Here is a 17,743-nt window from a genome sequence, read left to right as displayed (position 1 = left end):
ATTGGATAAAGCCAAGTCAGGAATTTATTAAAGTTTAATAGTAGTCAGACATTTCTGGATATGTCTTGTAATCTGTTATAAGAAGGAAAATAAAAGTTGACAGGCAATAGGAAAATAAATGGAGAGTTAGTAAGTGCTTTCAGGGAGGCATGAAGTATATTAAGATTCTTTTTTTTTTTTTAAATCGAATGATTCCATTTCTTTTGAATAAATACCAAGGTTTCACAGAAGTTTTGATCTAAGTGAGCAAATCTTACAGAATGGAATTTCCCCAAGGTGAAATGAGGATCTACCCTTTCAAGTCAAGGGTTAATGTGGTAATTTGAATGTAATTATCCCCCATATTGTCACTCATAGGGAGTGGTACTACTAGGAGGTGTGGCTTTGTTGGAGTGGGTATGACCTTGTTGGAGGAAGTGTGTCACCGGGGGAGCAGGCTTTGAGGTTTCTTATGCCAGGATACCACCCAGTGTTTCAGTAGACTTCCCATTGCCTGCAAGATGTAGGACTCTCGGCTACTTCTCCAGCACCATATCTGCCTGCATGCCTTCATATTCTTCATCATGATGATAATGAGCTAAACCTCTGAACTGTAAACAAGCCACCCCAGTTAAATGTTTTCATTTATAAGAGCTGCTGTGGTCTTGGTGTCTCTTCACAGCAATAAAAGCCCTAACTAATGCAAATAACATATAGGTAGTAAAATTACAAAATTTAGTTTTGAAACATTGGATGGACCATTGTAATAGATAATAAGGTTAGTGAGCTCATAACAAATAATATATTTTAATTCTTTTTTATTTGTAAATCAGTTAGAGTATAAGGTACCTGATTTAGTCCTAACAGTGATTCAGTGAGATACAGATGCCATTATTTACTGATATTACTGTTATCCCATTTTATCTACAAGGAGACAGAGCACAAATAAATCTGCACCAATCTCTGGACCATTCTCTACAGTCAGGCACCTCCACCAGACAACCCTGTTGGGTTAGGAATGAGCATGTCATTATGGCAAAGGTTCTTAATTCTCAAGGGGCTACAGCATGAGCCCTCCAATCTCCAGTTTTCACATGATTCTAGCAGCTAGCTTGACTGCAGATATGTGCGATCACCAGCAGAGCAGCAGAGTCCTTGTGATGTCAGAGACTGAGCAGTCTGTAGGAAGTGTTCCCGTTCAGTTGGCCTCTGCCATAGTACAAACTGGTGCAGAGCACATAGCTTTTTCCTTGAGTGGTTGACACTGCAAATGTTAATGTCAACAGGCATGGTGGCACACACATGTGTCGTCTCCATTGTTGGGAGGCAGAAGAAGAAAGATCATGAGCTCAGGGCCAGCCTCCACTACACAGAAAATTCAAGCCAACCTGTGCTACATGAGACCTTGTTTCAAAAAACCTATAAAGGGCAAGGCTTGGTTAATTACTGAGATATCCTGGTGATTTTCTAAACTTGTTCCTTTCTAAATTTCATTCTTAATTGTTGCTTTTATATATTCAACCATGTGCCCAGTGCTATTTATGTATCAGGCATTCCTAGACCATGGGATGCAGTGGGCCTGGAGAGACTGACATAAATCCACTGTCTGGCAGTCTTTGTTTTACAGGTAAAATAAGTACAGTGAAAAGGGATATGATATGGGGGATGAGGAAAAGATACCTGTCTAAAGATGGACAGCAAGCATGGTCCTTAAGAGTCCTTCTCCTACCAGTTCAGAAGCAACAATTGTGCTTCTAAACCACAATGTTCTCCCTTAGGAGAAGTCATGAGTAGCATGGAGAATAGAATGTAGTTAGGAGGACATTCCCGGGCACTTTCAGTGCTTAGCAACAGCAATGCACCATCCATACATCATCCACTATTCTTCCGCAGGAATCCAAGCTGGCACATTATTTGTGCTGACTAGTATTTGTATTTGGATGTGCCATTCTTGAAGAGATCTGGCTCACCTCCTACCTCCATGGACAGTCACAACTGTAGCTGTGTGGTCACTACACGAGTGTGTGGGTTCACGAGGGTCCATGGAATGAAGACACAGAGGCATCTTACAAATGAATCTAGCCTATCATGGCTGCAGGGGGTCCAGCCTCGAAGGACTGAAGCACTCTTCCCTTCCACCTAGGGCATATTTATTTGCTCTTTTTTACAGTTTAGATAGTTAATTTCCATACCTTCAAAGCAAACCAAAAGGAGCTCCTGGAGACCAAATGCCAGGTGCAAATTACTTGATTTATCAGGTACCTCGGTTTTCTGGGTTTCCTGGACCAAGTTTTGCATAGGCCTTTGATCCTTGGGAGACTCTCTGATCCTTGACTCTCAGACAAGATTCACATAGGGTGAGAAGAGGAACAGAAGGTGCGGTTAAACAAGGAAGGATTAGGGCTGGGTGCTGCTCTCTGGAGCCAGGCCTGGAGCCCAGCAGGAGTGCACTGCACACAACATTCTCATTCTCTTCGTCACTGATGACCTCTGTTTCACTCTAGTAAGTGTCACCATCTGAACATTGTACACCGGCCGCTTACTGGACGCTCACTCTATTTCCTGCTTCCACCCTCTAACCATGGGAAAGGGAAGGAGTTTTGTCTTTTCTTTCACTGATATTTTCAGGACATCTGGTATCTAACAAATAATATGTTTTGGAAATAATGAATGTTAGTTCAGGTAATTATTTCTTTAATAAATATTAACTAATATTAAATAATTTAAGATCTCTTGAGGCTGAGAATGTAACTCAGTGATAGAGCAGTTGCCTAGTATGAGTGAGGCCCCATGTTCAATCCAGCACCACAAAGGTACCTGTTTTTCTTTCCATTGTTAAAAGGTTACAGCATCCTTTGCCCTAAAAGACTTTCGAGTAACCAGCCATATTGTCAGACACGTCCCTGTAACAGTCAGAAGGCAGGACTTGAGTTCCCTAGAACAGTGCACACTGGGATGATGAGGCTCAGCACCAGCTGGGGCTGCTAGCATTTAGGAATCCCTGGAGGCCAGCGCACATGCGCAGCTTTATCTCCCTAACACACACGTGCTGTTGTCAGCTTCAGATGTCAGCTCCCAGAGGCACTGCTTAGGACAATAGGCTGTGCATTGAGATTAAACCGTTTTTTTGAGATTCTAGGAAATGACCAATTTGGATACAAAAGACCTCGTCACTTTACAAGTCTATTCATGGGTAAAAAGATAACCACATCAGTGCCAGGTTTGAGTCCAGGCTCAGTTACTATTAGTGTGAAGAATACTGAGCCATGATGTTCTCAGGATGTGGTCAGTAAGGCATTTTATTTATATCTCCATGAGACAGTCCTAACACTTGCAAGGCCAAAGAGAAGGACTTAAAGAGCCCTCAAATGTGACCATGTAGGCATATATGACCCTTTCTAATTTTGAATGTTGATTTTTTTTGTTTGTTAATGACAGATAATAAGCAAAAATCATTACTTCTATATAGTTAATTAAAAACATGATATTTTTGAAAGCACTTAATTGAAATATAATGAAAATATTCACTCATATGATTTAGGAAGTAGTTATTCATATTATGAAAGAAGTCTGTACTTTTCATAAAAGTACTTTAAAAATATGTCTTACATTTTAAATAAAACCCAAGGTCAACACATTTCACATAAAAAGTGACAATAAATATGAATGAGTGACTGGGGTGTCATGTGTCTTTTTTCCTGATTTATCCTATTAATTAGTGGAAATGAGCTTTACCTTATTTTTTAGATAAATACCAGATTAGATGAGATCGTGTTTAAATAATTTCTATTTCTGGTTTTTCTAGACTCAGACATAAAAGCAAAAGCCTTAGTACCCAAGTTATCTAGTGTTTTTCCAACTTTTGCCTTTGTTCAGGGCAGTCTAGCTCCAAGGACGAATAGTTTTCCAATAAATCCTAAAACCCACGCGTAAAGTCTCATTTCAAGCGTTATGCGTACGCTGTTTCCCTTAGCTGCAATTTTGTTTTCAACAGTTTCAGTTTTTCATCATCAGCCATGGTCCAAAAAGAGTACATGGAAAATTCTAGAACTATGACTTTTATTTACAATGGGCTATTATAATTTTCTGTATTACCTGAGTTAGTAGTCTCTTATTGTACTTACTTGATAAAGTCAACTTTATTAAAAGTTTTGATGTATGGGAAAAACAGTGCCAGGTTTCATGCATCTGCTGGGGGCTTGAACATATCCCTTGAAGATGGAGGGTCAATAGATGCTTACAGAAATCCTATAAAATCTCTTCTTCTCCTTTTGATTGAACTGGAAGGTGGACAGTAAGAGTTCAGCAAGCAGTGAGCATTCATCCCTGGGCGTTAGCAGCAGCCAGGAAACCAGTGCTCCTTGTTTTCTGCCCAACTATAGCATGCATTATAGATGCTCCTAGGAGAGTATGCTTACTGCAGACCTCGGCTACCAATCTTCAAGTATCTATGTAGGGCTGCACCCATCTTCTGCTTGCTTTGAGAGGAACAGCTGGCTTGCTTTCCCCCTCAGGAAGTGCAAGTACTATGTACTGTTTGCAGTGAGTCAACTTGACCTATGTGGTTTTTGTATTGCTCTCTCTCCAGACTTCCAAATCTCTCCTTGACTGATTCCTCACAAGTGAAATCAGATAACAAAATCAAAGGAGCCATCTCTGTTCTGTGAGAGATGGAAAGGAGCAGACTTACTTCTTAACAAAAAATCAAAGGAGCCATCTCTGTTCTGGGAGAGATGGAAAGGAGCAGACTTACTTACTTCTTAACAAAAAATCAAAGGAGCCATCTCTGTTCTGGGAGAGATGGAAAGGAGCAGACTTACTTGTTTGGCTTTCTTCCTAGTTACCACAGTGGCTCGTCAGCTACTCAGGTCATGTCAACTAATTCATAATTCAGGTCACCCTCCAAATGAGCAACATTATGGAAAAGAACTAAGACTCAAGAAAACAAAATTTGATTATCATTTTTGTTTTTCTTCTTTTCAGAAATAAACACTCTAATTTTGGTTTTAAACTATTGTGTTTATGTGTATTTTAAAAATAAGATTAAAATATCATCCAATAGCCAGTACATTGTAACACCCCACTTAATTATGTTTTATACTCATTTTATTAAATATACTTCTGCAGGGTGGGGGAAGTGGCTCTTTTGGTAAAGTGCTTTTGACCTGAGCTCAGTCCCTAGAACTCATGTAAGAAAAGCCAGGTCTTGTGATTCCAGGAGTAGAGAGGTAGCTTCCTTCATTAGCTCCTGGCTAGTGATCTTGTGGGTGCAAGAATATATCATAGAGATTCAGCTGTGTATTAAAGCTAAACTTTGACCGGCCAAGGGTCTGTCAAAAGGCAAAGCCATTTATTATGAATATTTAGTGTTACCCAGCCTTTAATATTCCAGCTGTCTTCTGCTATGAAATCTGTGCGTGCCCAGGCCAATTGGTAAACAGTTCAGCTCCCCAGACCTGCTGAACTACAAAGTTACTACCTGTCCCGCTGAGCTTAGGAGACAAGCTTTGTTTCCTGTGCTAATGAAGCTCAGACCATCCCCTCACCTTGAGAAGGCCTAGTGGTTCTCCAGAGCACTTTGACTGAGAACAAAAGAGGTTTTTACATAGCAACATGAGAGATAAAACAACATTCCTGAGGAGGCAAGGAACCACGTGCCCAGGGAAAGAAAGAATAGGCATTTTCTGTAGACAGGGACAGAACAGCATGGCAGTTCCATAGAGGGTAAGCAGATCTCGAGTAGAGTTTTCTGAGTGCCAGGAGTAGACTAGCAGAGATGGAGAAAGGGGACACACAGGACGAAGATGAGGCTGGAAGTATAAGAGTTAGTCGTTAGCAGGACTATGAGCTGGGGAACTAGACAGAACTGTAGTTATGGAAATAGGATTTCATCCCAGAGAAATAAAGTAGACAGATATAGAGGTTGTTATGTCTAGAGTTATTCCTGCCCTGAATGCCTGGTGGAACTATAGCTGAATTGATAGAATTTTGTCTTAAAGGAATAAAGTTAACAGACATAAAGAACATAGTGTACATAGATTTTTTTTTTCCCCTAATATCCCATGCCAAACATAGCAAAGCCCCCTTGGACTCTGGGGAATTGATATAGTGAGAGAGAAACCCTTCTCAAAAAAAGTAGTAGCCTGAAGGGCTTGAGGAATAACACCCAAGCTTGTTTTCTGGCCTCCACGTGCACACACACACATGTACACACACATACACATGCACGTGCGCACACAAAAAGACTTGTTAACATGGTTATTAAAAGCTAAAAAGCCGGACTGTGGTAGTGCACAACGTTAATCCCAGCACTCGAGACAGAGTCAGGCCGATCTCTGAATTTGAGGACAGTCTGGTCTATAGAGCTCTTTCCAGGACAGCCAGGGCTACACAAAGAAACCCTGTCTCAGAAAACAGACAAAAAGCTGTGTAGGTGTTCAGCGTGGAGTTTGGCTCATCTTCCTGCTGTTGCTGATTTTCTCATCCATCCTTGTAGATGTCATCGAGACTGCGCTTCCATCTGAATGTTTGCGAGAGTTTGTATTATTACCTTTGAGTCTGTTTCTGAAGGTGAAGTTACTGAATTGAGATAAAACATGTCCATTTAAAATGTATTTTGTTTACTCTTTCTAAAACCATAGTAGCATAAGGGAGAGACGTTTAAATTATTGCATGGTTCCTTTGATTTTTTTCTGAGTAACAAGATGGATGCTGATTCCTAAGGCACATTAATATATGAAAGAATGAGCTGGGATTCAGAATACTAATTAACCTTGGGTGTTTGTAAGCAGGAGGCGCAGCCGGGAACAGCATTTGTCCATACATTGTACCACAGTCCTCAGCTTGTCACAGTCCACACATTAGGCTGTGCGGAGTGTGCACTAAGCAGCGCACACATGAATTTTTATTAAGAATGAATGGCTGTTCACCAAACAGAAATTTATCTTCTATGTCTTTGCCCCTGCGCAGAGAGTTTTATTTGCTAAACATACTGTATTCTCTTCTCTGCCTCTGAGTCAAACCAACAAAAAGAGTGTAAGAAAAGGAAAGCTGAGTAGCCAGTAATCTATTAGCGTAAGTACTGGGAGTAATAGATTCTGAGAAGTTATTGAATTGCTGCATTCAAATCTCGCCTTTAATTACATTTGAAAGCAGAATCCAATTATAAACATATATTACATTTTTAAATGGTTGAATTACATAAGTCCATGTATCATTGCACTGATTTAAAAATAGGATTTTCTGTAACTTAGCTTATCAATCATCAGGAAACAAATGAGGAAAAATTCTGGAGAGACTGTGGAAGGAAAGGAGCCTTGATTCAATGCAGGTGGGAGTGTAGACTGAGACAGCCCCATGGAAGGCAGTGTGGTAGCCTCTCAGAACACTGAAACCCGATTTCCCTTATGATACCCTTATGAGTCCTGCACAGATCGCCAGTGAGCTCTACAGCCTACACAAAGACTTGCACACATGTACAGCTCTTTTCACACTAGCAAGGATGCAGAGTCAGCCGAGATGCCCGTCACTGGATGACTAGATAATGAAAATGTACATACACATGATGGGGTTTCATGCCGTTGTAAATAGAAATGAGATGATGGAGTCTTCAGGGAAATGGATAGAACTGGAAAATAATTATGTAAGCAAGACTACCTAGGCTAGGAAACATGAGTACCATGTGCCCTTTCATATGCAGATACAGCGTCTAAACATTAATATATGTATTCAGCTGGGAGTAAGTTTGAGAGAAGCCAGGATGCTAGAAAGGGACCCATGAGATGGGATAAAAGAGGCTTGAAGGAGGGTTGTGGGGCTGGCAACAGAACCAAGCTGGGGAGGGGGGGGAGGCAACAGGGCGGAAGCATAAGGCAGGAGGGACATGGAGGACAGCAGCAGGATACTGTTCTTGTCACTGATTCCTCAGTACTGTATTTATATAGCATTTTCATTGTATTAGATATTATAAATAAAAATGATGAAAGACACTGTAAAAGAAAAGATCAATTAAAGGGTAAAGAATTAAAATAACTATACAAAAGATTTCCATACTAATAAATGTTTGTGTTATTTATGACTTGTAATTTCTGGAGGCCTTTTTCATGTTTATGGAAAAATGAGCCAAAAATCAGCCTTTTTTTCTAATGAGTCACTTATCAACAAAATATCATAGTATAAAAAAAATGGTGAATAAGTAATACAAATAGTTTAAACAAGTATTTCACTATTTCAAATGACTTAATAATACAAGATAAATAAATCTTTCAAAACTTGAAATAATGAGTGGATAAAATGGCATTTTATGCTTTTTAAACATTCATTGTGAAATGACTGTGCCAGAGAGTTCTTACAGGGGAATAGCACTGTAGTTTCCAAAATACCTGCTGACATGTGACACTTGTACTAGAAGTTGACTTTGTACCTTTGGAAAACTTACAACACCATCCTTCATGTGTGCATTTATTTTAGACTCCCTTTTTCAGTGAAAACTTAGGGAAACTTTTAAATGTATACAATATAATAGATATAAAATAAATGAAAACATCAGGTAATAGGGCAAATGGGACTCAATGACACAGTGGATGTTGGAAACCTTGCCTTATATTATGTAGTTGAAAGTAATATAATTTGCTGTTTAGACTTACCAACAACCAAATTCTATGAATTCATTGGGCATTAAACAAATGGATCGTTCAACAAAACCCCAAGTTTTCCTAAGAGAATTTCTTCCTGAATCTCAGGAGAACACACCATGTGGCCCAGCACTCACTGTCCTCAGTGATAACCAGTGTCCCAACAAGAAGCTGATGGTATCACTGTAGTGAGTCACAAGTATAAAATAAGTCAATAGTGTCTGACCTCACCACTGTTGCAATATCTGCGTATGCCTCTGAAAGAAATGATGGACTCATTTTATTTCCTTCAATCACTTTTATATAGATGCTTTTCTAACTCTGATTTTAATAAGTACTAAGTGACAGTAAGTTCAAAATTAAACTCCCTGGAGAACAGCTACAGTGTGGTAATTGTTGATCCCTACAAAAGGGCAGAGTGTGTGCTTCTCTCCTTAGCTGAGCTAGCTGTGTTTCTTGGAGACTAGGGAGCATGGCATGGTCATACAGTTAAATGGATGGCTACCCTTGGTGAGTGGCCACAGGAAGGAGTACACCCAGAGGCAGGACCTGGACTCATTTTGACTAACTTGCTGTGTAGACCTGACTGGATTGTCAGGTTTCAACACTGTAGTGAACAGATTATGGCTCTACCATTTTAGCCTGAAATTTAAAGATAGCCGAACATTTGGGACCCGCTTCTTGTCTTTTGCCAAAAAAAAAAAAAAAAAAAAGGTTCATTCAAACAAGGAAGAACAAAAACCAGTCAAATAGCCATAGGATATCTGTCCTCAAAGGCTGATTTTTCTGATGCGTCATCTGAGAGATGCATTTCTCACAAAAGATACCTTCAGGAGTTAGAATGAATTTTTATTCATTGTATATACGAGAAATAGTGCAAGTCTACACTCTCAGAGATGGTGTGTTGTAGTTACCCAGTGGGCTCCTATGAAGCTCTCCACTTCAGAGCTGTACAGTGCTATAGAGACTTGGGGTCTGTAGGGGCTAATTAGTTACTTGTGCAAGTCTCAAGTTTCAGTCAAGACTGTACCTGGCAAAGCTTCATCCAAGAGCAGCAGGTGAGAAGTGGCTGCATCTCTGTATGCAGTAGCAATCCTGGAATGTTCTTGAGGTCCTACATATATGTTCTGGTCAGGGTGCTGTATTTCTCAGAGTTCCCAGGTAACACTTTGCAATTCAGTCTGTGTAGAGGTTTTGGTGCTCGAGTTTTTAGAACTATGTATATTTCATAAACCATGGTGCATAGTCTTTGAATACTTATAAGGATCAGTGCAATGCAGGCATCGTATGTGAAGTAAATCCTTGTGTGAAATGTACCGAATGCTATCAGAGGTATTAAAATGAGTAAGACTCCCACCCCACTTCCAATAGATTTTCCAACTCTGGGAAAAGGGTCATAAAAGTTACACACTTACTGATAATCATTTGAGCAACTACTGTATACTAGGCGAAGTGTGCCATTTAGGATACAACACAGAACAGTAAATAAATAGGTACTCATGTGTAGGCTTTAAAATGTTAGACTAGCCCAGGGGTATCTAGTCTGGATGTCTGGGACTACAGTGGATGAGGGAAGAGAAACTGAGTTGGTGAGTGGCCGAGAGTGGGATGTGGGGAAGGTGATGGGGTTGATCAGTGATATGACATGTGACATCCAGCAGTGTGAGTGCTGGGACTGGACTTGCTCAGCATTCAGCCAGGTCACTATTGGGTGGCAATTCTAAAGTCACTTTTCCTGTTGTTTTCTAAGATATTCAGCTGTATCAAAATTCAAAGTTGGCATTTGTTTTTAAAATGACTACTTTGTTCCAATTGTATAAGAGAAAAAGTGAATTTTTGTAATAGGCCCTGAGCAGTGCTTTGGTGGAGAAAAAGCAGAGACCAAATAATCTAGACGAGAATGAGGAGATGGAGTGAGTTGGTTTTTGCTTTTTCCTGTAAATTTGGTAGGAAAAAAAAAGCTCTCAAAGAAGACACTGAGAAAAACTGTTTTCTGGTGACAGCAACTCTTAAGCAAAGTTATCCAAGTAACATGCTCTGATTTATTAAACAGTCTCATTAATAGAATAATTCAACACATTCTGAACACATGATTGTGTCTCTTTCTCCTCCTCCTCTCTCCTCACCCCTCCTCTTTTGCACGTGCGTGCATGTGTGGCGTTGGTGCTAATTCCAGGGTCTTGCACATCATAGGCATGTGTTCTACCACTGAGCTTTTCTAGCCCCTTCTTTTGCTTTCTTAATTTGGGCCTGGTTTTCACCAAATTGTCTAGATTGGCCTTGAACTCACCCTGTAGGCTCAGACAGGCTTCAAGATTATGATTTTTGAGGCTGGAGAGATGGCTCAGAGGTTAAGAGCACAGGCTGCTCTCTGGAGGACCTGAGCACAATTCCTATCCCCCACATGGTGGTTGACAACTATCTGTAACTCCAGTTCTACATCCTCTTCTGGCTGCCATGGGCACCAGGCACGCGCATGATACATCCTCATACATGCAGGCAAAACATCCATACACAGAATAAAATAATATTGGGTGACTGCCTCAGTCACCAAAGCAGGTAGAATTACAAGCTGTATCTATCGCCAGTCCCAGCAAAATGATTCCTTTTTAGAAAATACATAACTAAGGAAATATGCACAGTATTGTAACTGTGAGGAAGAGTTGATTCTCCCTGTGTGAGACTCTTGCCTCAAAGTTTTATGCCTCGGGGTCATACATAAGAATGTGAATTAGCTAAAAGTGGTGGCACAGGCTGTAATTCCAGCTGTTCAGGAGCTGAGGTAAAGGATTGCAAGTGTAAGAACAGGCTGGGCAGTTTGGTGAGACGGTGTCTCAGGGTGAATAAAATAACGTCTGCAGATAGGGTTGAATGATAAAGCATTTTCTTAGCATGTGTGAATCCTTGGGTTTGATACCCAGCAAGAAACAGGAAATGGAAGGAAGGGCAGGAGTGATGGAGGGGAGGGAAGGGCAAGAAAAGAATGTGGGTTAATGCATTTTAGCGGAATATATTTTTAAAATATAGTAATATATAAGCCTAACAAGTGAGCTAAAAGATCATGTACTGTAACATACTCTGATGTTTATACTGCCTATTCATAAGTGTATGTCTGTACCAGAAGACACCTTAGTTCTGGAGGGAATTCAGATTTGTCTTAATATTGCAATATTACTCTGATTGATTGTCCCCATCTCATGTGGCATTTTAGTTGGTGACATTATCCTAAGTCCCAAAGCAGGTCACTTTCAAAGATACAGAATTAGTGTTCAGGGATCTCAATTCCATTCTCAGTCATATGTGCCTTAGTTTGCAAAATTCTGATAAGCAAAATCATCAATGCACAAGTAGATGAATTGATCAAGGAAGATGGCTCAGTGGCTAAAGTGTTTGCCACACAAGTGTGAGGACCTGAGTTCAGACCCTCAGAACCCATGCAAAGCCAGGCATTGTGGTGTGCATCTGTAATCTCAGTGTTCTATGGTGACATGGGAGGAGAGACAGGCAACCCAGAAGCTTTTGAACCAGCTAGGTTATTGTGCATTGTGGCAAACAGTGTGACTCCATATCAAACAAGGTATAAAGCAACGATCGACATCTGAGGTCATCCTTTGACCTCCATACATGCCCTGTGGCACACATATGCCCCCACCCACATACACACATACACACATCATACACATACGTGAAGATAAAAAGTATAGGTCAATCAGATGGTGATTCCATATGTCAAAGGAGTTTTCTTCAGAATTCCTGGAGATAACACTCTTGGAAAATGTAGTAAAAAGGAGCTTTGAGCACTGGTAGCCAAGAGTAGAGTTAAAGACTATCAACTTGAGCCTTACTTATCCTTTGATTCATCCATTCACCCATCTGCAAAGTCCTTCATACTGATCCCCCATGCACCTTTCGGGAGCTTTCACTGTGTTGGCTGTGTAATGATCATATGTCCTTGTTGTTAAGTTTGTGTGGCTGGCAAGAGTGAGCATATGTGTAAACAAATGGGATAAACGTGTAATGGTAGAGGTAAGGAGGCCTGTTAGGAGACCACTAGAGTCTAAACATGAGAGTAAACTGTAGCAGGAGGGTAGGAAGGGATGGGGATGCTGTGCCAAGGGAAAAGATCCCTATGATGTGACAGACTGGGGGTGGGCTCAAGGAGGAAGCAGGCAGTTGGGGATGACTCCATAGCTTTTTTGCCTAGATTATGTGGGTGAATTGTGGTTCTGTTCATGAGGAGGGGAAATTAGGAAGAGGAAGTGCTTGGAGAGAAGATAATGGGATTAGGTTTGGACAGATGGAGTTTAAAATTCCAGTGGAATAACCAGGTGATGTTGTTGTAAAGGCAGAAGTCAGGGACTAAAGTGTCATCTGGAGAGACATGTCCAGCACTCAATGTGATGGGAAAGAGAGAGCCAGAAGGCAAGGAAAAGTAAAAGATTGAATTGTGGGTGGTAAGAGAAATCCAGGAGCCTGAGAAGGAGATTGATTGGATCATAGCACCATGTGAGATTAATGAAGGGGGAATTTCAGGAACATGGGAATGACCCAGAGTGCTCACATCCAAGAGGCTCCCAAATGAAGAGCATCTATGACAATATAAAGACTGTTGTCCCTTGCCGGAGCGGCATGGGTGGCATTGTGGGTAAAAAGGCGGAAGAGTAAATGAAGGTGCAGCTTACTTTGACAGACACGGAGAGACGACACAGCTTTTTCCTGCTTGCATTCCCCTGCAGGAGTGAGGCCTGAAAGAGCAGCTTACTACGGGAGCGATTTGTTCTTTGTCCAGACATGTTTTACCCACTGGACAGACAGACCCGTTCAGTACTCAGTGGCATTCAAATGCACACAGTCTCAGAATAATGAAATAAACATTCTCTTCTTTGTTTTCAGTTTTGTGCTAGTCACCGTACTGTTTGGTAATTTTTTTTTTTTTACTGCCGTAGACTTAGACAGTATTCATTAAGATGGAATTTTCCCTCCCACTGCAGGATTACCTGAGCGGAATTTTAAGTGCTTGTGATGAGATGTGAAATAACAGAGCACTCTGGAGCTGGACACCAGGTTGTTGAGGAGCATGAATATGCCAGGAATTTGATGGTTGGAAAGGCTGTTGACTTTAAGTGCAAATAAATATTACTCTTCAAGGAGTCCAATTTTCTCAGCACAACCTATCGTTTATAAGTACTGAAGTTTCTTCTAAAGGACTGTTTATTTATGGTACTAAATGAAATTGTTGGTACTTTGTGTGACCTTGTTGTATCTGGGAGATATTTCTGTTTGCTAAGGATGGATTGTGTGTGCATGGTGGTTTTCATCATAGAGTGCTAATAGAAGAAAGAACAGAAATCTGTTAGGAATGATTAGGGGAATCTGTTGGAGCATGAATGGGGCTTGTGATGAGGAAACATTGCTTTTGGCATTTCATGTTCATGTTGTATAGTTGTTTAGATGTGTAATGTGCACATATGACATTTCAGTTAACCAAGACCTTTTTTATATGATCCAAAATGAAGGCCTAAGCAGACAAAGTGGAGGATGGTCCCCAAGTAGCATGGCATGCTGGTTGTTGTAATAAGTAGGAGTACTCCAAGAATACAAAGAATAGCAAGAGAAATATATAAACTGGTCCCTTAGCCCTTTGTTGTTACTGTCTGCTATTCCTGACTGTGCATAACTGTATGGGTATGTGACTGGCAGAGTATGCCTACTTACACTTGCGTCACCACAGTCAGGTGGGTACATCGTGCCACATCAGTACTTATAAACGATAGGTTGTGCTGAGAAAATTGGACTCCTTGAAGAGTAATATTTATTTGCACTTAAAGTCTAGTGAGAAGAGATGATAGGGAATTGCTAACCTATGGGACCACATTCAGTATATAGGCTCAATGTATATTGATTCAGCATGTTCTTACGGTGGTGACATGTGGCTATAATTAAATAAATGAACACTTTAAAAGCACCCCTAATTTGTTGTGAAGGTTACTTAGTATCCATGTACCATAGGTGTGCCTGGCACAGTTTTGGTTTCTATGTCCACAGAAGTAGACTGTCCTTCAGTAACTTGGCCACACAACCTGTTCTTCTCTGTCTTCGAACATTCCAACCTTCCCCTTGGCTTCAGCCATGCTTATACCTTAAGACTGCTGATATCAATCCTTTCCTCACACCTGAAGTTTCCACTTCATCTAAGAACCCATATGCTGGGGATCTGTTTCCCATTTCACTTCTGTACTTTCCTACCTGATGAGCTGAGCTCAGACCCACTGGTCTGCCTTTCCATCATCTTTCCCTCCCCCATCCCACAGGTCTACACTTTCTTACGTATTTAAAACTTTTGCCCAAATGTTACTGTTTCCTTATTGTGCTCTTGTATTGCTGTCTATCTATGCCTCATTAAATCCAGGGCTATTTGTGGCCATTTTTCTCCCTGAAGATGATCTAATGCTAAGCAGATTTAAAGTTGTTAAAACTATAAAATCAATACCATGAAACTGGTTCATTTTAAATAAAGTTAAGATATTTACTAACCTTATAAAATTTTCGCAATAATCTTGTTTGATGTGATGTAGCAGGAATCTTAAAAGGTCTTATTAATGAAATCAAACCTGAGGCCAGTTATTGGGGTGAATGCTGGAAGATCAGAGAAGCAGAACAAGCCACAGCTATCTCACCTTGCTAGTTCCTCAGCTGATCCTGTTTCCTCAGGCTGGAAGCTTCTGAGTGTGCATCCAGAATGGATCTCAGCTGAACTGTGCTGCTCCAAAGCCTGAACGCTAATCCAGCCAAATGCTTAACTAACTAAATGCTTAACTAACTCTGGTGCCTGGTTTTCACATCTTATATATCTTTCTACTTTCTGCATCACTCCCTGGGATTAAAGGCTGGGTTTCTGGGATTAAAGGCGTGGGCCACCATGCTTAGCTGTTTCTAAAGTGGCCTTGAACTCAGAGATCCACTGGCTCTGCCTTCCAAGTGCTGGGATTAAAGGCGTGCACCACCACCGCCCAACTTCTGCTATAGCTTGCTCTGACCCATTTTCTAGCCACCATTTTTGGCTTTGTTCTAGTGGCTGTCTATTCTCTGACCCCAGATATGTTTATTTCAGGGAACACACAATATTTCAGGGAACACAATACCCACCACAATGTGGTTCTAATAATCCATTGTAAAAAGAAATGTAATTGTTTGTCTCCTCATATAATGCATTATACACTGGGCCACAGAAAAGGCCTTGCTGTGTATCTTAGTTACTGTTCTAATGCTGTGAAGAGACACTGCAACCAGGGAAACTCATAAAGAAAGCATCTAATTGGGGGCTGGCTTACAGTGTCAGAGGGCGGATCCATTATCATCACCATGCAGACAGCAGGTGGCAGGTGTGGTGGGAGAGGTAGCTGAGAGCTGCATCCTGATCCACAAGCAGAGAGAAGGGATGGGGCCTGGGTCTGGCATGGGTTTTTGAAACCACAAAGCCCACCGACAGTGACACACTTCCTCCAACAAGGCCACACCTTCTGATTCTTCTAATCCTTTCAAATAGTTTCACTCCCTGGTGACCAAGCATTCAAATATCTGAGCCCGTGAGAGCCGCTCTCATTCACCACACCTGGGCAGAAAGATGACTCAGCAGGTAAAGGAGCCTGCTGCCAAGACTACCAACTGAGTTCAGTCCCTGAGCCCTACCCACAAGGTGGGAGAGACCTGACGCACAGCTTGTTCTCTCTCTCTCTCTCTCCCTCCGTTCCTCCCCGCCCCTCTCTCTCAGTACTAAGATTTTTTTATATTTAAAAATTTATACTGGTAAATATAAAATTTTCAGTAAATATGAAATTTTCAATTTCAAAATTTTTATATATTCATTTTGTTTCCCAGAAAAATTAGCACCCTCAATGTATAACTTGGATTTTATAAAATAAAATAATTAAGATTTTTCATGTAGCTAATGTTTTTTCTTACTAATACCCTATTACTGACTTTAACCTATATGTGTATGTGTATTTCATAGGAAATTGCCCGGCATTTACGTCCTGAGACCCTCAGAGCAATCTTTGGTAAAACTAAGATTCAGAATGCTGTTCACTGTACAGATCTGCCAGAGGATGGGCTCCTAGAGGTAAGACAAAGCATTGTGGGAATCCTGCTTATACTCCGGGTGCACCAGTAATCTCCAAGTTCTTGTACATTTCAAACCATTTTATAGTCTGGGGTTACATTGGTTCTTGGCCATCCAATAACTTTATATTAATAGCTCAATAGATCAAATAAATATACCCAAGCATTCACCCATGGTCCTAGGTACTCCAGAGGGTGGCACAAAAAATTTCTTTCCTAAAAAAAATTAAAGTTCACTAGTTCTTTGAGTTTTATATGATATATAAAACTTTGATCACATTGAACCCCATCCCAGACCCATCCTCATCTCCCTACACACCCAGCTGTATACCACCTTTTTTTAAAAACAACAAAGAAAAAAAAAATAGAGTCCAATTTGTGCAGCCTAAAATCTCCTAGGTGTGAGGCCATCTGTTGGAGCATGGTAAAGTCACACTGTAAAGAAAACAAACTCTTCTGGTCCCAAAGCTGTCAGTTGCCAATATCTCCTTAGCTAGGAGTAGGATTTGTGACCACTTCCCTTCAAGAGAGGATTGTGTGACTTCAGCTTGCACCAGTCTTGTGCATGCTATCGCAATCTCTGTGAGTTCTTACGTGCAGCTGCCATGTTCTGTCTAGAAAAGAGTGTTCCACTATAGTCATCCTCTGCCTCTGGCTCTTATCCTTTTTCTGCCCCCTCTACTGCAATGCTCCCTTAGCCTTGAGAGGAAGAGGTGTAACCTAATATCCTATTTAGAGCTGAGTGTTATGCCGTCTCTTATTGACTGCACACTGACCAATTGTGGGTCTCTGTGTCAGTCACCATGTACTGCTGCAAGAGGATTCTCTGTGAAGAGTACAGAGATGTTGGCCAATGGGGTTCTAGACCCCAAAACATTAAAAGAGATTGTCGTTGGTCTTGATTAACCTTCTAGAACTTGACCATAAGATACCACAAAGAACATGAAGACATTTAAGCCAGTACTGACATGGAAGTTTCATCTCTACGGGCTAGCTTTCATAGTTCTGGGACG

At 40.8% G+C, this 17,743-nt stretch overlaps 1 protein-coding gene across 3 annotated transcripts in view; it reads left to right on the top strand.

Annotated features, from left to right (window-relative positions):
- Positions 1 to 16,848, top strand: part of Nme7 (NME/NM23 family member 7) — a 121,028-nt gene extending 104,180 nt beyond the window's left edge. The window contains exon 13 of one of the 3 annotated variants that reach the window (XM_036202060.1): positions 16,624 to 16,848. In XM_036202060.1, the coding sequence (XP_036057953.1) occupies positions 16,624 to 16,782 (159 nt within the window). In that variant the 3' untranslated portion in view covers positions 16,783 to 16,848. The remainder of the gene's footprint in view (positions 1 to 16,623) is intronic. The other 2 variants (XM_036202059.1, XM_036202061.1) reach the window with 2 other exon arrangements.
- Positions 16,849 to 17,743: the final 895 nt, after the last annotated feature.

This window comes from Onychomys torridus, chromosome 11 (assembly GCF_903995425.1).
Source record: "Onychomys torridus chromosome 11, mOncTor1.1, whole genome shotgun sequence".
In the NCBI taxonomy this organism is placed as follows: Eukaryota; Metazoa; Chordata; class Mammalia; order Rodentia; family Cricetidae; genus Onychomys; species Onychomys torridus.
Note: the sequence above shows the minus strand (reverse complement) of the source record. Positions and strands in the feature narration are given on the sequence as shown.